The sequence below is a fragment of the Felis catus genome, chromosome F2 (genome assembly GCF_018350175.1).
Source record: "Felis catus isolate Fca126 chromosome F2, F.catus_Fca126_mat1.0, whole genome shotgun sequence".
NCBI classification, from domain to species: Eukaryota; Metazoa; Chordata; class Mammalia; order Carnivora; family Felidae; genus Felis; species Felis catus.
Window position 1 is genome coordinate 82,623,492 of NC_058385.1, and position 23,667 is coordinate 82,647,158.

General features: G+C 68.8%; 1 protein-coding gene across 29 annotated transcripts in view; it reads right to left on the reverse strand.

Annotated features, from left to right (window-relative positions):
- Positions 1 to 602: 602 nt before the first annotated feature.
- Positions 603 to 23,667, reverse strand: part of PLEC (plectin) — a 56,016-nt gene continuing 32,951 nt past the window's right edge. For 20 of the 29 annotated variants that reach the window (XM_045050000.1, XM_023248171.2, XM_023248185.2 and 17 more), the window contains 30 exons: positions 23,472 to 23,507; positions 22,916 to 22,993; positions 22,737 to 22,829; positions 21,684 to 21,850; positions 20,880 to 20,995; positions 20,693 to 20,799; positions 20,494 to 20,613; positions 20,321 to 20,416; positions 20,036 to 20,163; positions 19,685 to 19,778; positions 19,063 to 19,217; positions 18,660 to 18,969; positions 18,493 to 18,570; positions 18,241 to 18,402; positions 18,005 to 18,109; positions 17,802 to 17,897; positions 17,479 to 17,604; positions 16,206 to 16,358; positions 15,956 to 16,110; positions 15,744 to 15,870; positions 15,468 to 15,651; positions 15,233 to 15,390; positions 14,939 to 15,117; positions 13,626 to 13,764; positions 13,150 to 13,506; positions 12,984 to 13,067; positions 12,707 to 12,811; positions 12,508 to 12,606; positions 8,155 to 11,535; positions 603 to 8,042 (listed from right to left, as the gene is read on the reverse strand). In XM_045050000.1, coding sequence (XP_044905935.1) covers positions 1,824 to 8,042; positions 8,155 to 11,535; positions 12,508 to 12,606; positions 12,707 to 12,811; positions 12,984 to 13,067; positions 13,150 to 13,506; positions 13,626 to 13,764; positions 14,939 to 15,117; positions 15,233 to 15,390; positions 15,468 to 15,651; positions 15,744 to 15,870; positions 15,956 to 16,110; positions 16,206 to 16,358; positions 17,479 to 17,604; positions 17,802 to 17,897; positions 18,005 to 18,109; positions 18,241 to 18,402; positions 18,493 to 18,570; positions 18,660 to 18,969; positions 19,063 to 19,217; positions 19,685 to 19,778; positions 20,036 to 20,163; positions 20,321 to 20,416; positions 20,494 to 20,613; positions 20,693 to 20,799; positions 20,880 to 20,995; positions 21,684 to 21,850; positions 22,737 to 22,829; positions 22,916 to 22,993; positions 23,472 to 23,507 — 13,407 coding nt within the window. In that variant the 3' untranslated portion in view covers positions 603 to 1,823. The remainder of the gene's footprint in view (positions 8,043 to 8,154; positions 11,536 to 12,507; positions 12,607 to 12,706; positions 12,812 to 12,983; positions 13,068 to 13,149; positions 13,507 to 13,625; positions 13,765 to 14,938; positions 15,118 to 15,232; positions 15,391 to 15,467; positions 15,652 to 15,743; positions 15,871 to 15,955; positions 16,111 to 16,205; positions 16,359 to 17,478; positions 17,605 to 17,801; positions 17,898 to 18,004; positions 18,110 to 18,240; positions 18,403 to 18,492; positions 18,571 to 18,659; positions 18,970 to 19,062; positions 19,218 to 19,684; positions 19,779 to 20,035; positions 20,164 to 20,320; positions 20,417 to 20,493; positions 20,614 to 20,692; positions 20,800 to 20,879; positions 20,996 to 21,683; positions 21,851 to 22,736; positions 22,830 to 22,915; positions 22,994 to 23,471; positions 23,508 to 23,667) is intronic. The other 9 variants (XM_045050001.1, XM_023248191.2, XM_023248169.2 and 6 more) reach the window with 1 other exon arrangement.

Here is a 23,667-nt window from a genome sequence, read left to right on the forward strand (position 1 = left end):
CGTCGTGGCCTCAGGGCGAGTGGCTCAGCAGGGCTGCGGCCGGCCCCGCGCAGCCTCCTCTCGCGAGTTTCCCCAGAGAGAACCCGGGAGGCCGGACGAGCCCGACGTAAGGAGCGGTGTGTGGACTTGGGGCGACGGGGGCGGGAGGACCGCAGCAGAGACCCTGATGCCTCGCTCACCGTCCAGCCGCCGAGGCTCGCGACCACGGCCTTCCCTGCGGCGTTAACCTCTGCTGACCGAACCAGCTGACCCGGGCTCCCTCCGAAGGATGGGCCGTGAGGGGCACAGGCAACGTTGGCTGACGGGAGAGCACGGACCCCCCTCGGCAGCGCCGCCTGCGAACTGGGTGTGTGGGCCCGGCGGAGTGACAGGCCATCGGCGGGACGAGCGGCAGGGGCTGAGGACCGTACGCGAGCAAGCCTCCGCCCTGCCCTCTGCTCAGTACTGGAAACACAGGCCTCAGGCCGGTCACGGAGGCCCTGCTCCCCTGCCCTTGGCCCAGATGCCCGGCCAAGCTCAGAGCCTGGGGCTGCAGCGTTGATCCACCCCGCCCCCAGCACACACCCGACCCGGGGATGAGAAAACCACGCAGGACCCACAGGAAGGTTGGAATTGCTTTTATTGGGGTGAGCGCTGCAGGCTCACCCGTGGTCGGGTTAGTGTTCTGCCCTCACGGAGGCAGCCGAAGCCCGGCGCCTCCACCCGCCGCCTGCCTGGGTTAGTGGAACATGCAAAGCTTCATCAGAGAGTGGAGGCAGGGGTGGAAGCCACCGAGGCCAGGGGCTGGATGGAACAAGAGGGGAGGGAACTGGGCTGGGCTGCCTGTGCCCGGGCCTGACAAGGAGGTGAGGCTGTCGCGGACAGACAGGCAGGAAGCACCCAGGGGGGACCCACGGGGGAGCAGAGTCCTGCAGAAGCCCCGGCCATACCCAGCCTGGCCCCGGGGCTGGCACGCCCGGGAGCTGGGCCGGTGGGGAGTCTTGTCACCGGGAGGGTCTGTCTCCCACCCCAGGTCTGGGTCCTCGGGGCCTGGGGTGGAGGGAGGACACCGAAGGCACTTACTAAGGGACTGAGGCTGGAAGGCTGAAGCCGGACGCCTGGGGTCTCGGGACAGTGTCAGGGGCTAGGGGCTGGGGACGGCGCCTGCAGCTGGGCAGGGGCCGGGCGCGGGCCGGGCGCGGGCCGGGCGCGGGAGAGGCTTGGCCCGGGCCAGCTGGTTCTGTAGACTGGACCCTCATCTTCCCAGGGGCAGGCTGGAAAAGAGATGACTAACCCCGGACCCCCTCCCTCCCCAGCAAGGCCCACCGAGCAAGGAAATCAGTCCTGGAAACAGGAAGAGAAGCTGGTTCCGAGGGCCCTGCTAGCGACGGGGCCGACCCCGCTCCCCCGGGCGGCTAGGATCAGTGGTTGGGTGTCAGTGAGCCCAGCGAGCAGGGCTGGGGCGGGGCGGCGGGTGGGGGGGGTGGGGAACCTTGCCCAGACGATACCCTCTAGAGAGATGGGAGGGCTAGGAGGGCCGGGCTTGGGGCCGGGCCCGGGACCCTCCAAGGCACCTGGCTGTGGTGAGTGGCAGGTAGACAGGAGCAGGGAGGCCTGGGGGATGAGCTGGTCAGCGGGTCTGCACCAGCTCCCTCCCTGACCGCCTCCCTGGGACGCAGGCTGTCTGGACAGCAGATAGATCATTAATATATTAGTCTGCTCTTTTTGGTTAGACTTTAGGCACCGCTTGGGAGGAAGACACCTTTGAAACGTTAAAGACCCCAACGCCTGGGCAGGGAACCTGGCCACATGCAGAGCGGGAGGGCAGGGGTGCAGGCAGCGGGTCAGGCCGCCGCGGACTCGGGGCCCCCCAGGGAGGACGCGGGCCCTGAGGCGTAGCGGCGGCCGTAGCCCGAGGAAGAGTAGGAGGAGGAGGAGAAGGTCATGGAGAAGCCGGAACCCGTGGCGTCAAAGCTGCCGCGGCGGGAGCCAGCCCGGGAACCGGTGCGCGAGCCGGAGCGCGAGCCGGCCGCGGAGCCGGAGCCGCTGACGCTGTAGGGGCTGTAGTAGCCCTTGCTGGACTGGGCGGCGGCCTCCAGCAGCCGGAGCCCCGTGCCCTCCTCCACCATGCTGCGGTCCAACGCGTCCTTGTACGAGATCTTGAGCTTGGTCTTGGGGCAGGTGAGGTACTTGGAATACGCGCCGACGTCTCGCAGCTTCTGGGCGGTTCGGGCGTCCACCATGCCACGCTGCAGGGCCTCGTCGAGGGGCACACGGCCCGGCGCGTCGGGCTCTATCAGGCCCCCCGTCAGGTACTGCACCTCCAGGAAGCGCTGGCCTGCCTCGTAGTAGAGCCAGCCCTTCTTCAGGGCCTGAGCGGCCGACATCTTGGTCTTGGTGCGCGGGTCCTCGAAGCCACAGAAGGCCTTCTGGGCCAGGTTGATGCGGTCCACCATGATCTTATCCACCAGGCCCTTGTTGACGGCATCGGTGACGGGGAAGCGCTCCCCGGTGCTGGGGTCGATGATGCCCCCCGTGCAGGCCTGGGCCTCCAGCAGCCGCTGCCCGGTGATGTTGTCCACCAGGTTGCGGTGCATGGCCTCCGTGATGGACACCTTCTCCAGCGTCTCCGTGTCCAGGATGCCGGCCACGGGTCCGGTCTCCTCGGTGGGGTCTGACCAGGAGGCCGCCTGGGTCCTGGAGGCGGCGGGGCTGATGGGGTAGGAGGAGGAGGACCCCACGGAAGAAGAGCGGGAGCGGAAGCCACCAGCGTTGCCCGAGAGCATGTCGGCGAACTCGGTGATGGAGAGCGTGCCGGCGCGGTACTGGTCCAGCGCCGAGCGGTCGATGAGGCTCCTGGAGATGGCCTCGTCGATGTCGTACTGGCGGCCTGAGCGGCGGTCGATGATCATGGACTTGACCACGCCGTCGGAAGAGGAGATGGTGATCTCCTCCCACTCGCACTCCTGCTCGGACAGCTCCAGGTACGTCTGGTGGTCGATGAGGCCCTTGCGGTAGGCCTCGTACACGGACATCTCCTTGCCCGTCTCGGGGTCCACGATCACGACACGCCGCTTGCGCACCGAGGACTTGGAGGACGTCTTCCGCTCCCGTTTCTTCTCCTTCAGGGGCAGCAGGCGCAGGCCCGTCTGGGGGTCCGTGACGCAGCGCTCCATGAGCTGCAGGTACGTGAGGTTCTCCTCCGTGTTGGGGTCGAAGAAGCCCTTGGTGTCGTCCGAGGGGTCGGTCAGGATCTCGTTCATCTCCTCGTCAAAGAGGCCGCGCTTGTAGGCCACGTCCACGGGCAGCCGGTGGCTCTCCTCGGGGTCGATGATGCCGCCCGTGGCGATCTGGGCCTCCAGCAGGCGGATGCCGTGGTCCTTCAGGATGAGGCCCTTCTTCATGGCCTGGAAGAGAGAGATGAGCTTCCCCGAGTACGGGTCCTTGTAGCCGGTGACGGCGCGCTCGGCCGACAGCAGCTTGTCCTTGAACTCGGGGCCCACGATGCCCATGCGCACGGCCTCCTCCACAGTCAGCTTGAGCCCCTTGATGGGGTCGATGACGTAGCCGGTGGCCGCCTGCGCCTCCAGGAGCTCGAAGGCCGTGCCGGGGCGGATGATGCCCTTCTTCATGGCCTGATACACGGACAGCCGCTCCTTGGTGGCGTCGACGAAGACACCGGCGATGCAGCTGGTGCCCTCGAGGAACTTCTGCAGGTTCTTGGAGACCTCCTCCACGGAGGTCAGGCCCTCCCGCAGCTGCAGCGCCGTGGCCTCGTCCATGACCTGCGAGCGCACCAGCTCCTCCACCGTGATCTGCTTGCGCAGGCCGCGGAAGGTCAGCTTGCGGGCGTCCGAAAGCGGCAGGAGCAGCTGGCCGCTGGTCTCGTGGCGGCGGCACCTCCTGAGCAGCTGCGTGTAGCTGAGGCGCTCGTCCGTGGAGGGATCCGGGTAGCTGCGCACCTCGCTGGGCTCCGACAGCTGGTCGTGCGTGTCCTTGTTGAGGTAGCCGCGCTGGTAGGCCACCTCCAAGGGGAGGTGGAAGCCCAGGCGCGGGTCCACGATGCCGCCCGTGGCCAGCTGGGCGTCCAGCAGCCGCAGGGCCTCCTCGGCAGGGATCAGGTCCTTCTTCATGGCCTGGAAGAGCGAGATCGTCTGCTCCGTGTAGGGGTCCCGGTAGCCGGTCACGGCCCGCTCGGCCGAGAGCAGCCGGTCGTGCAGTTCGGGGCCTACCAGGCCCTTCCGCACGGCTTCGTCCACGGTCAGCCGCTCGCCCTTCACGGGATCCAGGAGGAAGCCCGTGGCCGCCTGTGCCTCCAGCAGAAACCGGGCCACCTCGGCACTCAGCAGCCCCTTCTTCAGCGCCTGGTAGATGGTGAGCGTCTGCCGGGAGCCCGGCAGGTAGACGCCAGCCACGCAGCCCGTGCCGTACAGGTAGCGTGAGACCGACTCCGCCTCCAGCACCTCTCGGAGGCTCTTGGCGCCCTCCCGGAGGAGGCCGTAGGTCTCGCGGGAGATGATCCGGGCCTCGTAGAGGTCCTCGGCCGTGAGGCGGCGGCGGATGTAGTCGTAGGAAGCCAGGTTCTGCTGGCGCACGATCTCGGTCTTCTCGATGATCTCGATGATGATGATGATCATACGCTCCTTGGTCACCCGGCCGGCCCGGAAGTCCGCCATGAGCCGGGCTCGCTGCTCTTCTGGGATCAGGTCCGACTGCATCACCTCCCACAGGGACATGGTGGAGCCGCCGCGGTCGCCGCCGCCAGGGATGTCGATCTGCGTCTCCTCGAATGCCCTGCGGGTCTCCTCCTCCGTGTACACCTGCGTGCTCTCCACCACCTCCGTCTCCTCGGCTCCTTTCAGGGGCAGCAGGCGCAGGCCCGTCTCGGGGTCCTCCACGCAGCGCTCCAGCAGCTGCAGGTAGGTGAGGTTCTCGTGCGTGTTGGGGTCGAAGAAGCCCTTGGTGTCGTCGCTCGGGTCCGCCAGGACGCGGTTCATCTCCTCGTCGAAGTAGCCGCGCCGGTAGGCCACGTCCACGGGCAGGCGGTGGCTGTGCACCGGGTCGATGATGCCGCCCGTGGCGATCTGGGCCTCCAGCAGGCGGATGCCGTGCTCCCTAAGGACCAGGCCCTTCTTCATGGCCTGGAAGAGGGAGATGGTGTCGCCGGAGTAGGGGTCCGTGTAGCCGGTGACGGCCTTCTCGGCAGACAGCAGCTTCTCGTGCAGCTCGGGGCCCACGACGCCCGCCTTCACGGCCTCGTGGACGTACAAGCGCTGATTCCTCACAGGGTCCACCAGAAAGCCGGTGGCCGCTTGGGCCTCGAGCAGCAGAGTGGCCGTGCTGGGCCTGAGCAGGCCCCGCCGCATGGCCTCATAGATGGTCACCTTCTCCTTGGAGTCCTCCAGATAGATGCCGGCCAGGCAGCCGCTACCGCGGAGAAGTGTCCGCACAGAGTCCACCTCTGACAGGTCCTTCACGGACGTTTTGCCGTCCTGGAGCTGCTCAAACTGGGCCCTGCTGAGGACGCCGGCAGCCACGAGCTCACTGGCCGGCACCGGGGCGCGGAGGCCGCTGAAAGACAGCCTTTCCTGGCGCACGGTCTCCACCTCCTCCACGATGGTGATGACGATCTTGATGATCTTCTCCACGGTGACGGTGCCCGTGCGGAACTGCCGCACCAGCTCCTGTCTCTGCTCCGCCGTGAAGTACTCAGAGCTGAGGAGCTCCCACACAGTCACCGTCTTGCCCTTAAAGCTGCCCACGGGGACCTCAACGGCAGTCTTCTGAAAGGTCTCGCGAGCCTGCAGCTCGGAGCAGAGTCCCTCCCGCCGGGCCCGGGCCTCCTTCTCCGAGAGCGGCAGCAGGCTCAGCCCCGTCAGCGGGTCGGGCCGGCACTGTCGCTGCAGCTGGCCGTAAGTGACCGGCTCCCGTGTGCCGGGGTCGCAGTAGGTCTTGGCTTCATCCTCGGGCGCCGACAGGGCTCGGCTGGTCTCCTCGTCCAGGTAGCCCCGGGCACAGGCAACGTCTACGGGCACACGGTGGCTCTTGCTCGGGTCCACGATGCCACCTGTGGACAACTGGGCATCCAGCAGGCGCCAGCCCTGCTCCCTGGGGATGAGGCCCTTCTTCAGGGCCTGGAACAGGGAGACGCTCTGCCCGGAGTAGGGGTCCTTGTAGCCGGTCACGGCCTTCTCAGCCGACAGCAGCTTCTCGTGCAGCTCAGGCCCCACCAGGCCGGCCCGCACCGCCTCGTCCACGGTGAGCCGGGCGCTCGTGGCGGGGTCGATGACGTGCCCGGTGCCGGCCTGGGCCTCCAGGAGGGCCACCGCCGCCTCGGGCTGCAGTAGGTCCTTCTTCAGGGCCTCGTAGACGCTCAGCCTCTGTCCCGCCTCCTCCAGCCACACACCAGCAATGACGTTGCTGCCCCGCAGGGCCCGCCGCACGGCATCCACCTCGGCCACCTCTCGCACCGAACGCTCGCCCTGCTGCAGCTGGCGGTAGAGATCGCGGTCGATGACCCCGCTCTCGAACAGCTCGGCGGCAGGGACCAGGGCGCGCAGGCCCTCGAAGCAAAGCTGCCCTTTCTGCTCGTGCTCCTCGACCACCGTGATGACGATCTTGATGATCTTCTCCACGGTGACCTTGCCCGTGCGGAACTGCCGCACCAGGTCCCGCCGCTGCTCCGCCGTGAAGTACTCTGAGTTGATGAGCTCCCAGATGGTCACCGTCTTGCCCCGGAACTTGCCAAATGGTGCGGACACGGTGGCTTTCTCGAACACGTCCCGGGCCTCCGAGTCAGTGTAGACCAGCTCCCTACCCTTGGCAGCCTGATCCGTGAGGGGCAGCAGGCGCAGGCCCGTCTCGGGGTCCTCCACGCAGCGCTCCAGCAGCTGCAGGTAGGTGAGGTTCTCGTGCGTGTTGGGGTCGAAGAAGCCCTTGGTGTCGTCGCTCGGGTCCGCCAGGACGCGGTTCATCTCCTCGTCGAAGTAGCCGCGCCGGTAGGCCACGTCCAGGGGCAGGCGGTGGCTGTGCACCGGGTCGATGATGCCGCCCGTGGCGATCTGGGCCTCCAGCAGGCGGATGCCGTGCTCCCGCACGATGAGGTCCTTCTTCATGGCCTGGAAGAGGGAGATCTGCTCCCCGGTGTAGGGATCCTTGTAGCCGGTGACGGCGCGCTCGGCCGACAGCAGCTTGTGGTGCAGCTCCGGGCCCACGACGCCCTCCTTCACGGCCTCGTTGACGGTCAGCCGTCGGTTCCGCACAGGGTCCAGGAGGAAGCCCGAGGCAGCCTGGGCCTCCAGCAGGATGAGAGCCGTGCCCGGGCTCAGCAGCTGCCTCCGTAGGGCCGCGTACACACTCAGCTTCTCGTCGCTGGGCGTCAGCAGCAGCCCGGCAACGCCACTGCGGCCGCGCAGGTAGCCGCGCACGTCATCCCGCTGAGCGAGCTCGGCCACGGTTGTGCGGCCCTGGGCCAGCCGCTGCAGCTCCTCGGCGCTCAGGATGCCGACCTCCTGCAGCCACTGGGCCGGCACCTTCCGCCGAAGGCCGTCGAAGGCGTGGTCGGGCTCCACCTCGGCCGCGGGGCCGTCGTGGGCGACCCGGCCGTTTGGCAGGGCTTTGGCAGCCGCGGCCTGCGAGGCGGCCACCTCCTCCGAGTGCGCCAGCGCGGCCCGGTGCTCCTCCTCCAGGCGCTGCAGCCGCTCGCGCAGCCGCCGGTTCTCCTCCTCCAGCAGCTTCTCCTGCTGCTGCCGCTGCCGTTCCAGCAGCTGCAGCTCCTCCTGCTTGCGCCGCACGCCCTCCTCGGCCTCATGCTGGCGCTGCCGGGCCTCCTCCATGCTGGCCACCAGCCGCTGCCTCTCCTCCTCCATCTGCCGCTGCTGCCGCTGCTGCTCCTCCCGTAGCTTCTGCGCCTTGGCCACCTCGTCCTGGAAGAGCTGCTCCAGCTTGGCCTTCTCCTGCTCGATGAAGTGCTCCCGCTGCAGCAGGCTGTCCTTCTCCGACAGGAAGGTCTGCTGGAGGGCCCGCGTCTCCTGCACCAGCTGCTCCTGCTGCACCGCCTGCATCTGCAAGGGGGAGGGGGAGGGGAGGGCACAGTCAGGGAGGCCGGCGAGCCGGCCGCAGAGCAGGCCCCCACCCGGGGCCCGCCCACGTGCGCCCGTGGGGCGGGGCCGGTACCTCCTCGGACTTCAGCTGTAGCAGCCTGGCCTCCTCCTTGAGCTTCTCCTTCTCGCGCTCCAGCTCTGCGATGGCGGCCCGCAGGCGCTCGGCGTCGCGGTCACTCTGCTGCCGCTGGATCTCCAGCGTCTGCACCAGCGTCACCTTCTCCTGTGTGGCGAGCTCGGTGCGGTGCAGCTTCTCCCCGATGTCCTCGGCCTGCCTGCGGAAGCGCTGGGCGTCCTCCTCGGCGCGGGCCTGGGCCCGGCTCATCTCGGCCACGCGCAGCTTGAGGCGCTCGGCCTCGGCGCTCATCTCCAGCTGCCGCTGCCGTTCCGCCTCCAGGGTCCGCTGGAAGCCCTGCGTCTCCTCGGCCAGCTGCTGGGCCATCTGCTCCTTGTCCTCCTGCAGCTGCCGGGCCTGCTCCTGCGCCAGCTCCTTCTGCCGCTGCAGCAGCTCGGCCTCGGCCTTGAGGCGGGTGGCCTCCTGCACCGCCTGCATCTTCTCCTTGAGCATCTTCTCGGCCAGGGCGCGCTGCTGCGCCAGGTCCTCCTCCGCCAGCTGCCGCAGCCGGGCCGCCTCCTGGGCCGCCACGCTCAGCCGGGCGGCCTCCTCCGCCACCTGCTTCATTTTCTCGGCCTCCTCCTGCAGGAAGCGCTGCGTGTTGTCCTTGTCACGCAGGATGAGCGCGCGGTTCTCCGCCTCGATGCGCGCCTTCAGCTTGCCGAGCTCCTCCATCTGCACGCGCACGGAGAAGAGCTCCTCCTCCACCTGGCTGCGCTGGCGGGCGGCCTCCGTCACCTCCGCCTTCAGCCGCTGCAGCTCCTCGTCCAGGATGCTTTTCTGGTGGTCCGTCTCCTCCAGCTGCAGCCGCAGCGCGGTCAGCTCCTGCTCCACCTGCGCCTTCTGCCGCAGAGTCTGCTCGGCGAACTTCTTGTGCTTCTCCATCTCGGCGTCGGCCACCTGCTTCTGCCGCAGGGCGGCCTGCTCCGCCTGCGCCCGCCGCGCCGCCTCCTGCTCCGCCTCCTTGCGCAGCTTCTCCGCCGCGGCCTGCGCCTGCGCGCGCGCCTGCGCCTGCTCCTCGGCCAACTGCTTCAGCCGCTCGGCCTCCTCCACCTGCCGCCGGGACTGCGCCGCCTCCCGCTCGGCCCGCTCCCGCGCCTCCTCCGCGTCCTCGGCCGCCCGCCGCGCCGCCTCCGCCTCGCCCCGCAGCCGCTCCAGCACACTCTGCTCTTGCTGGAGCGTCTGCTGCAGCTCCTGCTCCTTCTGCTGCACCGCAAAAGCGTGCGCCTTCTCCTCCGCCTGCAGCCGCTTCTGCGCGGCCTCCTGCGCCAGCTGCAGCTGCCGAGCCGACTCCTGCTCCGCGCGCTCACGCAGGCGCCGCGCCTCCTCCACTTTGGCCTTGAGCCGCTCCACCTCCTCCAGGGCGGACTTGCGCTGCCGCGCAGCCTCCTCCTCGGCCGCGAGGCTCTTCTGCACACGCTCTTCCGCCTCGCGGCGCCGCTGTTCCTCCTCGGCCGCCAGCTGCCGCTGCCGCGTGGCCTCCTGCTCCGCCTGCTCCTTGCTGCGCAGCGTGTCCTCGGCACTGCTGCGGATGCGCCCCAGCTCCAGCTCCAGCTCCGCCTTGCCGGCGGCCGCCTTTTCAAAGCTCGCCTTGAGCGCCAGGATCTCCTCCTCCACCTGCCGCCGCTGCCGCAGTGTGTCCTCCACCAGCCCCTTCTGCCGCTCCAGCTCGCTCTCCGACGCCTTGCGCAGCTGCGCCAGCCGCTCTTCGATATCCGCCTTGTGCTGGGCGGCCTGCTCCTCCAGCCGCCGCCGCTGGAAGGCTTCGTCCTCTGCCAGCCGCCGCAGGCGCTCGTTCTCCGCCTCCTTCTCCTTGAGCGCAATCTCCGCCTCAGTCTTAAGCCGCGTGGCCTCGCCGATGGCGGCCAGCTTCTCGGCCAGCACCCTCTCCGCCTCCGCTCGCTGCTGCGCCGCATCCTCCTCTGCCAGCTGCCGTTGCCGCTTGGCCTCCTCGGCCAGGGCACGCAGGCGGGCGGCCTCCTCCGCCAGCTCCCGGAAGCGGCTGGCCTCGGCCTCCAGCCTCTGCTTGGACTTCTCACTGGTGGAACGGGACTCCTCCTCGGCCCGCGCCTTGCTGGCCAGCAGCACCTCCATCTCGGCCCGCACCTTGGCCAGCTCCGCCTCCAGCTCCTGGCGCTTCTGGGTGGCCGCCCCCGCTTCCCGCTGCAACCGGGCCAGCTCCTCTTCCAGCAGCTGCCGCTGCTGCTCCCCCTGCTCCGTCTCAGCCCGCAGCCGGATCAGCTCCTGTTCCGCCACCAGGCGCTGCTGGGCAGTGCCCTCCGCCAGCTGCCGCTGCTTCTCCAGCTCCTGCTCGGCCAGCTCCCGCTGCCGCACGGCCTGCTCTTCTGCCTTGCCGCGGCGCCGAGCCTCGCGCTCGGCCTCCTCCTTCTGCTTCTCCGCCTCCGCCTGCGCCAGGCTCTTCTGCTGGGCCACCTCCTCCGCCTGCAGCCGCAGCCGCAGCGCCTCATTGGCTTTCAGCCGCCAGCGCTCCAGCTCCTGCTCCGCCTCCTCGCGGGCCCGCTCGGCCTCTGCCTGCTGCTGCGCCCGCCGCTCCGCCTCCTCCCGCAGCTGCGCGACAGCCACGTGCTCTTCCTGCAGCGTGCGCTCCAGCTGCGCCGTCTTCTCCGCGAAGGAGGCGCGCTTGCTCTGCAGCTCCGCCTCCGCGCTGCGCTGCGCCGTCTCCAGGGCCACCTGCACCTGGCGGGCCCGCTCGGCCTCGGCCTGCCGCAGGCGCCGCTCCGCCTCCTCGGCCTGGAGCCGCAGTTCCTCGAGCGCCTGCAGGGCCCGCTGCTTTTCTCGAGCCGCCTCGGCCTCCGCCTTCACGCGCAGGGCCAGCTCCGCCTCCGCCTGCCGCTTGCGCTGGCTCTCGTCCTGCACCTGCCGCCGCAAGCGCTCCGCCTCCTCCTGCGCCTGCCGCTTCTGCGCCTCGGCCTCCTCCGCGCGTGCGCGCAGCGCCTGCAGCTCGCCCTCGGCCCCACCCCGCTGGCGCTCGGTCGCCTCCAGCTGCAGGCGCACCACGCGAATCTCCTCCTCGATGCGCAGCCGGCTGCGTTCCGCGGCTTCCGCCTGCCGGGCCTTAGCCTGGATCTCCGCTTCCGAGCTCTGCCGCAAGTGCTGCAGCTCTTCCTGGATGCTTCGCTTCTGCTGCTGCGCGTCCACCGCCGCCTCTTCCCGCCGCGCCACCTCCTCCTGCATGCGCCGCTGCAGCTCCTGGGCCTCCCGCTCTGCCTGCGCCTTCGCCTGGGCGTGCGCCTCGGCCAGCTGCCGTTGCTTCTCCAGCGCGGCCTCCACCTCGGCTAGCCGCTCCCGCTCCTCTGCCCGCTGCTGCTCAGCCAGCCTCTGTGGCCGCGGCAGAGAGAGGGAGAGAACCAGAGACAGCGGTGAGCACAGAGTGGGCCGCCAGGCACTCACATGACACGGCACCACCACAGTTCACTCCGACAGCGCGGTGCGGGGGTTGGGGGTGGGGGTCGAGGGAAGACAGAGGTCACAGCCCGGCGGAGGGAGACAGCGTGCACCCGCCCAGGGCACTCAAGGCAGCGAGCGCAGCCTGGCCCCACCGTGCTCACCAGCCTGGGGAAGGAGGCCCAGGCGTCCTCCCCTCTTCCCGCAGACAGGCGATGGAGACAGATGGACGGGGGGGGAGAGAGAGAGAGAGAGCAAAGCAGGAAGTTCGCAGGGCGTGCGAGCCGCACCCACCACACAGCCCTGCCTGAGCCCCGCCGAACACCTGCCCGCCTGGCTCTGGCTGCAGGGTCCCTCTCTCTGGACCCAGGCCCGTTCCTGCCGCCCAGCGGGGTGGAACAGGACACAACGGCCAGTGTGAAACAGCAGAGCAGATCTGAGGGCCTTGCAAGCCAGACGGCGAGTCTACCCAGGAAGCAGGAGGAACAGGACAGGTAGCCACCCTGGCCCACCGAGACACGCCAGAACCCCCCTTCCCTAGCCCCGGTGATCTGACACTCCCCAGCTCTTCCGGAGCAAGTGACCAAGTGCAGAGGCCACGTGGAATCCCAAGGAGGAACACACACATGAGCGCCGGTAGGACGCCTGGTCGGGGGCACGTGCCAACAGAGGAGAAAGAGGAGGCGCCAGCCACCACGGGGAGAGCAGTGCAGCGCCAGGCCAAGGTGGGGCAGGCCACGGGTGCAGGGAGCCTGGGGGCAGGCCGTGCTGCAAGGAGAGGGTGCTGGTGGCCCCAGGCAGGAGGGCGGGAGGGAGCTGTACCATGTGGTCTTATACAGGTTCCCAGGGGCAGCACCTGGGCGGGGCGGGTGGGAAGACGGCACCCCCATCCCCAGCAGGCCATACCTCCTCCTCCTCCATGCGCCGCAGGGTCTCACTGATGAACTTGATGTACTGGCTCGTGAGCGTGGTCAGCTCGCTGTACCTTGTCCGCAGGTCTACGTACTGGGGAGCAGGAGGAAGGATGCGGCCAGAGTCAGCCCTGCCATGAGCCACAGGGCCCATGCAGCCCACCCGGCCCCACCAGCCTCACCCTTGGCCCTACCTCCTGGATGACGCTCTCAGACCCAGACTGGACCTTGGGCTTCTTGGCCGGGGAGGCCACTGGCTCAAGCTGCGCCTTGTACGTGACCAGCTGGAGCTCATAGTCCTGTGAGGACACGCTGGTCAGCTGCTAGCTTCGCTTTCTCTCACCCTGCCCCTGAACCCGCCCAAGGCTTTCACCAGCGTGGCCTGGGTTCAGGGTGCCCCCTGAGGGCCCAGCGAGACTTCCTTGACATGCCGGGCCTCCGTGAGGGTCGCAGGAAGCCAGGGAGCCTCACCTTAATGGCGTTGATATACTGCTTCGCAAGCTCCTGGCACTCCTCCACCTTCTCCCCGTGCTGCTCGATTTCCTCCAGCAGCGCCTGGCGGGCGGGGGCGGGGTGGTCAGCGGCCACGGGGCGCGCGCTCCGGCCCCACCCCCGGCCACGCCCGACCCGCACCCACCTTCTCCTGCCGCAGCTGCTCCCGCACCGCCTGGCTGTCGGCCAGCGGCACGGCCTGGATCTTCTCCTGCCGCTGCTTGGCGTCCTGCAGCCAGGCGCCCAGCGGCTCTGCGCTGTCCCGGTAGTACCGGAGCTGGCGGCCCAGCTGTTCGAGCTCACGCTGCCTCACGTCCGTCTGGGCCAGCACGGCCTGCCAGCGCTCCAGCAGCGGGGCCACGCGCTCGCGCCAGCGCTCCACCTCCACGTCCCGCTCGCCGTGCTGCCGCTGCAGCCGCTCGCCCACCTCCTGCGCCCCCCGCAGCTCGTCCCGCAGGGCATCGAACACCGGCTGCTGCGCTTCGGCCTGGGCCCGCAGCTTCTGTTGGGGGCCAGAGAGGTGGGCGTGGTTTCAGCCCCAGGGCCCCGCCTCCCCCCGCCCCCTCCCGCCCCCGCCCCCCCCCCCACCCCGGGGGCAAGGCCCAGGCCCAGCGGCCGCACCTTCAGCGCAGCCTTGGTGGCCTCAAGCTCTGGGAGGGTGGCAGGCACGGCCTGGGCCTCCTTGAGCTGCTCCTCATGTGCCCTGAGCACCTCCTCGGCCCCCTGCGTGCTGCGGATCACCAGGCTGATGGTCTTGAGCCTGCGGGCAGAACGAAGCTCAGCTCGGGGCTGGCGGGTGTAGGTGTATGGCAAATCTGACGCAGTAGAACCAGAGTCCTGGTGGTCAGCTGACCCCTGGGGTCACAGAGTTCGGAGAGAACAGGGGCCTCGGGGAGAGGGTGGTGGTTGGAGACCTCTGGGACACAGGGACACTTCAGCTGTGGACTGAGTCCCGAAGACAGGTTGTGCTGTCCAGGAGACAGAAAGCTCCAACATCTTGAAGCAGAAGAGACCCCCCCAGTCTGCTGCCCTGGGGCCTGGGAGAAGCTCTCAGCCTTCCGGCCCCAAGACTGGGTAAGGGGCAATACCACGTGCCGTTCGGGGACCTTCCTCTGAAACACCGTATTTGCCTTCACGGTGAAACAACAGCCAACGCTGAGAGGTGTTGTTTACTCTCGTGGCATTGTAAGACGTTACAGACACCGGGCCCTTTGAGCCCAGTCAGCGGTGAGACTGAGGGAGGGGGGTGGACAACTGCACACCCAAAAGAGAGCCTGAGCTTTGTGAACACGTGTGCCGAAGTGAACAGCAAAGGAGGAAAGACGTGCCTCTGGGGGGGGTGGGGGGTGGTGGCGAGGGGCCAGCGGAGGAAGGTGCCTGATAAGGACTGCATCTCCCTGGGGGGCAGCCAGCACAGATCATGGGGAAGGGAGTGGGGAGACCAAGAGGGAAACACAGGCCCCTCACAAAGACCTTGGCATCTAGCCCACTCACTCCCCAGCCCCCAATCCCCCGCTTGCCCTCTGCGGTTCCTCTCCCCACCCTCCGACTAGAAGTGGCCCCCCCCACCCCTGGCTGAGCCCCTGTCTGAACCTAACTGGCCATGGGCCACCCCCATTTCTCCACTTCCTCGCTCGGCTTCTCCTTGGTCTCCTCCCTGCGCCTGCACGCCCCTAGGCCCTGGTGTCCCACAGCCCCACGCCCCAGTGAGGCACAGCTGAGCCCTCTCCCCACGTTGGGTCCCCAGGAGTCCCATCTTCAGGGCACGTCCACAACCACCACCCTGGTCTGTGCCCACCCCCCTTTAACCAGATCTGTCAGTAGATCTTTCCTCCTTGACCCTGTCCCCTACCCATCAGCCAGGGCACAGCACTCAGGCACACTTAGGACCCTCCCGTGGCTACAGGTTCCCGGCCCCGCACAGGTGCACTCACTTCTCTAGGTAAATGGCGGACAGGCTGCGGACCTGCTCCAGCTTGCCCAGGGTCAGTTCCAGCTCTGAGCGCAAAGTGGGGGCAGCGGGTGACGGCTCGGGCAGGGCCAGGACCTTCTCGGCCTCGGCAGAGAGTCGGGCGACCCCCTTGCCCAGCCCCTCCACCTCAGCCTGGGCTTTCTGAGGAGAAAGCGGGCAGGAGACAAGCTGACTCTGGGAGCCCCGCACCCACAGCCCTAGGGAGGGGCGGGGAGGGGGGGGCGGGGAGGGGGGGCAGGGACGGGCAGGTGCCTGCCTGCTGCTCGGCGATGCGCTGGGCACACTCCCGGGCCGGTTCTTTGTCCAGCGGCAGCCGCAGGCGGTGCACGGTGCGCGTCTCACAGGCCTCGAGCTGCAGCCGGATGTCCTTGAGCTCTGAGATGCAGCGCTGGCAGCGGGACTCCTCCTGCTCGCCTGGGGATGCATCGGGCTCAGGCGGCGGCCCGGCCCGCCGCCCACCACCCGCCCGCCGGGGCCTGCCCGCCGCCTACCCTGCTCCGCGCTCTGCAGGAGCTGCTGGTAATGGCGGCTGCAGGAGCCGTACTCGCGCTCGGCCTGCAGCCGGTCCTCAGGCCCGAAGCCGCCGGCGTCCTGACTGTCCCGCAGGAAGGCCTGGTAGTGAAGCTCCAGGCTGCGCAGGGCCTGCCGCTGCTCCTCTGGCTTCAGAGTTCGGAACTGCGGGCGGCACTGGGGGCTGAGCAGGGGGGCCCCGGGAGAGGCCACCCCTCACCCCCCGTCCTGAGTGCGGCCCCGGGGGGAAGTCCTACCGTGACCAGGGACCAGGAGCGGATGAGCTGCACGTCACGGCTGAGGTTCTGCCACGCCAGCAGGCTCTTCAAGTCCACGTGCAGCTGGTGCCACAGTGTCACTAGAGCCTGGAGCTGGGCGTCCAGCCTGGTGGGTCGGGAGCACGGTCAGAGGCCTCTGGGCCCCGGGCCCGCGGCCGCCCATGGCCCCTGCCAGGCCCCGGGCCACCCACCTGGTGACGGCTTCCTGGGCCTCCTGGTTGGGCGGGGGCACGAGGAAGCACACGGAGGGCACGGCGGCCTCACTGCCGGAGCTGCTGAGCACCTTCCAGTGGGACGGCTGAGCGGGACCCACCAGCTGGCACTCATCACCCTTGTGCACAGTCACCTGTGGGGAGCCAGAGCCGTCACAGCGTGACCAGGCCCCCCCCACCCCCCGGCAGGCCCCGCCCAGTGCGCAAGTCCGCTCAGCCGGGCCCTCACCTCCACCTGCTTGTAGTCACACACGGCCAGAAGGGGCACGCGACCCCGCACGGGGTGGGCTTGGCTTCGGGGCTTCAGCTGCACGATGGCCTTGGCCCGCTTGGCCAGGCCGGAGAGGTGTGCCCTGTACTCGCCAAGCTGGTCCTTCTCATCCTGCCAGGGAGGGGACACTCAGAGACCACGGTCCAGCGCCCGGACACCACGTGCCTAGATGACGTTCCGTGAAGACCCACACGCCTGCCCCAGGCAACGAGCAAGCCCTTCTGGTACCCCACCTCTGTGCCCTGCTGCTGGTCCTGGGGTACAATGGGGCTGGGCACATGACAGCAGGAGGCAGGGCCAGGGCGGCGACCCAGAGCTTGGCCCCCCACAGACCCCACAGCTCGTCCTTCCTTCCTGGCCAGAAGTAAGTGCCCCCTGCCCCCAGGTCACACACCGTGTCCTCCAGGAGAGCAGCCCCACTGCACTCTGGCCGCACTCGACCTCTCTCCCTCGCAATGTAGGTCACCCGCCTCCTCCCAGGCAGCCTCTCCAAGGGGCTAAACCCCACGAAGGACTGTCCGGGGGCTGCGGTCAGAGTCCACCTTGAAAGTGCCCGTGTCACTCCTGTCTGTCCCAGGATGATTTCCCAGCCTTCACTGACCCCGACTCCTGGCCACGGGAGTCCCCAGCCAGCAGGGCCTCCCCATCTCCTCTGTCATCTGTCACTCCCCGCCAATCTCCCCAGGGGGGCCCAGCACCCCTCCCCAGCCCCAGGGCACACGGGCACCATGCCCAGCTGCCCCTCCGCCCTACACAGCCCTTCAGACCTGGCCTGCCCAGACATCGGGCCCACGATGCTGGTGGGCTGTGTCCGCTGACCGCCAACACAGTGTGGCTGAGCCAGGCCTCTGCTGCTCTGGGCGCTCCAGGGGCTCAGGCAGTGGAGGACCTCACAGCGGCTCGGGCAGCCACCTGCCACTACTCCATGACCCTGCCACTAAGCCCTTCGGTTCCCCAACCCCCATCCCGCTGCGTTGACCAACCTCTGTCACATCTTCCCCCCCCAACGCCCCTGCCCTTCTCGTCACCATGCCTCCACCTCTACAGACCTTCACTGAGCGCCCATGCGGCTCAGATGCCAGCCTGTCCCCTCCAGCTCCCCCCGCCACCTGCCCCTGCCTGTGCCATTGCCCCCCTGCTGACGGCTGCCTGCCCTCGTCCCTCGGGGCCTCAGCACCCACCTCTCTGCAGGAGAGCCCTGAGCCAGCAGGGGCCGAGGCAGTCAACTCACCTGGGCGTCCTGCAGTAGGTCCTCCAGACGCGTGACGGTGATGGAGCGGTCACAGGTGTACTTCCTGCGCAGCGTCTCCTGTAGCTTCCGTAGCTGCTCCTCAGTGTCCCGCACGTCCGAGAAGAACTAGAATACAAAAAGGGGTCAGGCGGGGCCGGTGGGGCCACAGGCTGCTGAGCGTCTGACACAAGTTCTGCGGGGCGGTGCCGTGACCCGTTAACTGCATGCTAACGGACGCGGACGGGGGCCTGGAGTCCCCCGTAGTGGTCTGGGGCTCTGTGGGGATGCTGCCACTGAGGCAGGGGGGAGGGCCCGCTTCTCACCTGGAAATAGGCCGTGTTCTCCTTCAGGTGTGCCTCGATACAACAGCACAGCTGTAGCATCCAGCTCCACTGGGTCTGCAGGGCGGCCTGGAAGGACTGGCACCCGCCCAGGCACCGGGTCAGGCCCCCTGCCGGCCCCTGGGGTCCCCACGGCCGGCCCCCACCCCCAGCTGGCCCTGGGGGTCCCCACGGCCCGCCCCCACCTCCACTGTAGGCCGAGCAGGGTGCCCCTCCCGCAGCAGCCGGTCCCCGGTGCTCTGAATCTCCTTGACTTTCTTTTCCTTCAGCTCCAGCTCACGCATCAGGGCCTGACACACAGACAGCGGGTCTCAGGGATGGTGTCAGGGCCACACCAGGGTCCACCGGTGGAACACCAGCCGGCATCCTGGATCCCAACTGGGGCAGGGCAGTCACGGAAGGCTCTAGAAAGTGACCTCACCGAGTAGCTCTCCTTCTTGGCAGCCATGTTGGAGTTGTGCTCCCCCCAGTCGAAGCCCACCTCTTCCTCTTCTTTCTCACTGAGCCACATCAGCTCTTTGGTGGCAGCCGCCACGAAGCCGTGCAGGCCCTCCAGGGCACGGAGCCGGGCCTTGGAGGAGTTCTGCGGGTAGACGAGAGCGGGGTCAGCAGGCCACAGCGCCCGCCCCCGTGCCCCCCGCCCCCCTCCTCTCCCCCCAGCCCCCCAACTCACCAGCAGCTTGGCGTACTGCAGGTCTAGCCGGCCCAGGCAGTCCCGGTAGGCGCTCCGGGGGCCTGGGGAAAGCTGCCCCTGCGGGAAGCACAAGTGGTGAACCTTCCGGCGGCCGGGGTCCGCCCCCGCGCCCCCCGCACTGCCCACCCCCCCGGGGTCCTGCACACCTCGTCAGCTCGCGCCCGCTCAATCTTGGCCCGGAACTCCTCGATGGACTGGTGCAGGCCACGGTGGCTGCCCAGCTGCGCCTCCACACTGGGCAGGTCCCCACCCCACTCGGCACCGTCCACCCGACGCTGGTTCTCCTCCACCCAGGCCAGCAGGTCCTGTAGGTAGCGCAGGGAGGCGTCCTCGAGCTCGGGCCGCCTCTGCGTGCTCTGCACCGTCACCTGGGTCACGGGGGCAGCTACGCCTGCCTTCAGCCGGAGGTTGTACTCGGTACGGATGGCCACCAGGCGCTCGTGCAGGCGGTACACCCTGGGGACGGTGGGGACAGTTGGAGGGCTGAGCTGAGGCCAGGCTGCGCCGAGACCCACCTCCCCTCCCCCCCCAGCACGGGGCATGGCCCACCTGCGGTACATCTGCTCCCCCTGCGGGTGACGCCCGTCCTTGAGGGTCTGCACGTCGTTGAACAGCAGCCGGATCATGCCGTCGGCCTTGTCCAGGTCTCGTTCCACCTCGGCGGCCCGCTGCGGGGCCTTGTTTGCGGCCAGCAGGCGGACATCCTGCAGGCGGCACCCACAGCTGCCTCCGGGGCCCTGACCCATGCTTTCCCCTCCACCACCCAGCCCTGCACTGGCCGCTAACAGGCACCTCTGGCCGGATTGCCAGCCCCTGGCTCCGCCGGGTCCGAGGGGCTGGACCTCCTCCTCCTGTGCCCCCGCCTCTCCCTCCACAAACTCCCGCCCGAGCTCACAGCCCTGCCCCTGCTGGGCCCTGTGGGTCTGGAGCCCTCTCCACCACCTCCTCCCACCGGCACGCCTCTCGGGCCTGGAACGGAGGACGGTGGCCTCTTCTACATCAGCTCTGCCCAAAGCGAGCCGTCAGAGTTGGCGGCACAGCAGGAGAGGAGCTGGGGCCTGCTCTCCGCCCACTGGCCACAGGGCGTGGCAGGCTCTGGGCCACCAGCCTCCCTCCGGCCTCCCCCCCCCCCCCCCCCCCCCCCCCCACCACTGCCGGCCCCTCCCCTCACCGACTGAAGCAGGATGTCGGCCTGCTTCAGCTGCTCCTCGCACAGCACGGCCTCCATCTGCAGTTTGCTCACGATGCGCTGAAGACACTCCAGCCTGCGGCCCACAGCACCCACCGGAGCCGGCGTGAGTGCGGTCCTCCCGCCCGGCTCCCAGCTCCCGGCCACAGACCGCGCCCCTCCCGCCGCGGGCCTCCCTGCCGGCCCTGTGGCTCACAGCGGAGCCGGCCCCAGTGTGGGATTCCCAGCCTGGGGGGGGTGGTTTCCTCCTCGGGCAGTGACTCACCCTCGGGTGGCTTCCCGCCCCGCCACAGGGCCCCACCCGCCCGCTGCCCCCCCCACCCCCGCACCCACCTCTCGTACTCTGCCCGGAGCTGCTTCTCTCGCTCCAGGATGGCCACGTGCAGCTTGCCCCATTCCTTCTCCACATCCAGCGGGTGGTACCCAGGGGGCACCTTAAGCTGGCCGGCCTGCACCGCACCCTGTGGGCAGGGGCCAAGCTCGGAGGGATGCCCGGCCCCCCCGGCCTGCCCCACCCGGCACAGCCCGGCCGCCAGAAGCCCAGCAGTGAGGCCGTGCCCCGGGGTCCGGGCCCGTGGACGGCACCCCCCCACACCGCCCTCCAGGACCCCCACTCACCTCCAGGAACTGGTAGATGCCCTTGGACCGGTTCTTGTCGGCCTCCTTGGCCGGAAGCTCCGTCTCCTTAAACTTCAAGAACTGGCACCACAAAATCTGTGGGGAACAGGGTGTCAGCAGCCGAGCCGGGGCCCCGCAGGGGGCGCGGGAGCCGGTGCGGAGGACGGGCCCACCTCGATCTCCTCAAAGCTGGACGGGAACCTGCGCTCCTCGAAGGCGGCGGTGTGGTGTCGAACCCACTGCAGCAGCAGCAGCACGAGCTCCTGGTACTCCTGCCAGCGCAGCTGCAGCTCCTGGAGGCGAGGGGGAGGCCGTGAGGGGCCGCCCACCCGCCCCCTGCCCGCCCCGCCCCGCCCCTCCCCTCCCACTCACGTTGGCCTTCACCCCGTCCTGCACATCGGGCACCCGGGGCATGGCGTCGTACAGGGAAGACACGTAAGTGATGATGGACTTCTCGTCGGGCTGAGGGACGTCCACGTCTGCGGGAGAAGGGCAGGCGTCAGAGGGAGCGCGGCGAACGGGCACGCAGGGCCGAGGGAGAAGGGGCGGTGGCACGCACCCTCAGGGTCCAGGAGACGGGTCACTCCCAAGTCCCGCTCCGCCACGGAGAAGGCCTGGTCCAGATTCTCAAGATTGGTCTGACGATACACCTTGTTCATGTCGATGAGCATGGGCCTGGGGACACAGGGGCAGGTGTGACAGTGAGGGCCATGGGGCGGGTCGGCACACAGACAGGGATGCGGAGAACCGGCTTCCCCCGCCACGTCCCTGCAAGCACACAACCCCAACCCCACACTCGCCCCAAAAAATACACCACCCGCCCCGCTAGTGGCCCCATACTGTCCACCTGTGTGGCCCTGCGTGCAGACACTGTGCACTTCAGGCCTCGCCCCCTGGAGCTCAAGGGGCCTCCGGTGGGCATAGGTGCAGGGTGGAATACCGAGTGAGGGTAAAGGTCAGCCTAGAATTCCTGCAGCTGCCCTGCCCACCAGGCCCCAGGTCCTACGGGGGGGGGGGGGGGGGCAGGGGTCCACCGAGAACCGTTCCCACCGTGGTCTGGCTACCCTGGCCCCTTCTGGGGCATCCATGTGGGGCTGACACTGGGCCCCTGACCTCAAGGCAGTCAGCAGAGCCTCTGGAAAGGCCCTGGGTGGAGGAGGAAGGGGTGTGGGTGGGGCCGAGCCTGCCTGCACCCTTCCAGAGGGGTGGACTGGCGCTGGGACTCAGCCGCCCGAGGCTGCAGGTTCCTGTCGGTGGCAGGCACCCCTCCCGCCACCATCCCTGCCCCAACTTGTTTGAAGTTGCCCAGCTGAGGTGCTCCGGGGAGCTCCAGCCAACAGCCCCGTGGCCCCAGGCCACCTACTTGTGCCGATGAATGATGGCATTGAAGAGGCGGCCGTCACGCCAGCTGGAAGTGAAGTTGTCACAGTGCAGGCCCTGGTAGCCCTCCACCATGCGCTGCGACCACAGCAGCAGCTTCTCTTTGGCCGTCATGTCCTCCGACTGCCCGCTCACCTGGATGTCCGAGATCTGCCCCACACAGCGGGCAGGAGGCAGGACCTCAGCCACATACCCCGCCTGGCACCCCTGACCTCTCGTCCGAGCACACGGGAACCACCAGGCCAGCTGAGGCACAGCGAAGCCTCCGGGGGTCCCTCCCACATCAGGGGACCCACTGGGACCCCCATACCTCAGTGCCACAGGACTAGGCCGCTCCAGCCAGCGGCTGCCACAGAAGTGAGAGCACCCAGGCCCCACTGCCATCACACGGCGGGGACCTTGGGCACCTCCCTGGGTTGATGGAGGCTGGGCCCGAGGAGAGCCGCTGCCCAAGAGCCCCAGGCCTAGAAAAGGCTGTCACCGCCAGGGTGGGGGCTGGATCAGCCCCCTCTCCTGCTGCAGGCTCAGGGGAGGGTCCTAGGTCTCGGGGGGTATGGCTGGCCTCCAGGCCCACACTTAATCCAGCCCTTCCAGCCCTTCCAGCCCGGGTCTGCCAGCCTGTCTGTCTGTACACCCGCCTGCCTGTCCCCACTGTCTGTCTGTCTGTCTGTCTGTTGGCCTGCCAATCTATGTGACTCAGCTGCCGTGCCAGCCAGCCTGCTCAGCTCTCAGATTTGCGGCTTCCTGTGCGGCCGGGGCAGGCAGGGGTGAGTCAGCCAGCGCAGCAGCGGATGCTTCTCCAAAACCCTCCCCGGGGCAGGGGCTGCATGCACAGAACGCATTCCTCTGCAGGGAGGCTCTGCGGGCCCTGCCCAGCTGGGGCCAGAGGGCACAGTACAGGCAGGCCTCGCAGAGAGGCCTGGCCCTCAGGCCATGGCGCAAGGACTGGGCCGGGGCGCGGTGCAAGGCTGGGAGGCTCCGGGGGGCCAGGACACCAAGGGCCCAGGCCCCCAGGCCACAGCCCCAGAGACTCCACCTGGAAGTGCAGGATGATGGTCCAGATCAGGCCGAGGGTCAGCTTGGGGTTGCCGTCGGCGATGTCATCGTTCCTGATGTTCACCAACTTCACCTGCGAGCAAGCTGCCCTCAGTCACACCTACCTACGGGCCGCCGGGGAAGGAAGACGGCAGCCAGTGGCCGGGTGGGCAGCCTCACCTGGCGGTGTCGGAGGTAGTCCAGGGCGATCTGAACGTTCTGCAGCTTGTGGAAACGCATCCTCCCCTTCTCCCGGGGCTGTGGGAAGAGGCGTGGCCGGTCAGCGCCCACAGAGCCCGCCATGGCCCCCATCTGCCCACGGCACCCCCAGGCGTCCGTGGTAACTGCACCGAGGTCTTCCCCAGTGGGGCAGCAGCCCTTCCCACGTCCCCGCACGCCCTCCCCAGCTGGAAAAGGGAGGCCAGGGCCAGGCTGTGGGAAGGAAGGAAGGGGTGGGAGGAGACAATAGCCAGGAAGCTGAGGGTGGAGGGCAGTGGCACACGGGGAGGCGTCCTCCCGGCCCCGGCCAGGGTGGCAGCCCGCCCCCCACCGTGGGCCCCAGGCCCGGCCCCGGGCAATGCAGCAGGCAGGACGCGAGGCAGCTGGATGCACAGCCATCTGCCCCGCCAAGCGCCAGGCACAGGTCAGGCCAGACGGGCCACCAGCCCCAGGTGAGCTGGGCTCCCAGCCTTGGGGAGCCCACGCGCTGCCTTAGCCAGCAGGCACGACCACTCACCAGGCGCGAGCTCCTGATTACGTCCCGCTCTCTTGGCTGCCCGGCCAGAGCAGGGCATAGGGTAAAGGGCAGAGGCCAAAGTTCACAGTCCAAGCAGCAGAGAAACCGAAGCAGAGCAGAGCGTGAGGTTATGGGTCGGGGCTCCGACACGGAGACCAGCGGGGCCGTGAACCCGCGGCACAGGGATCGGGGCCTC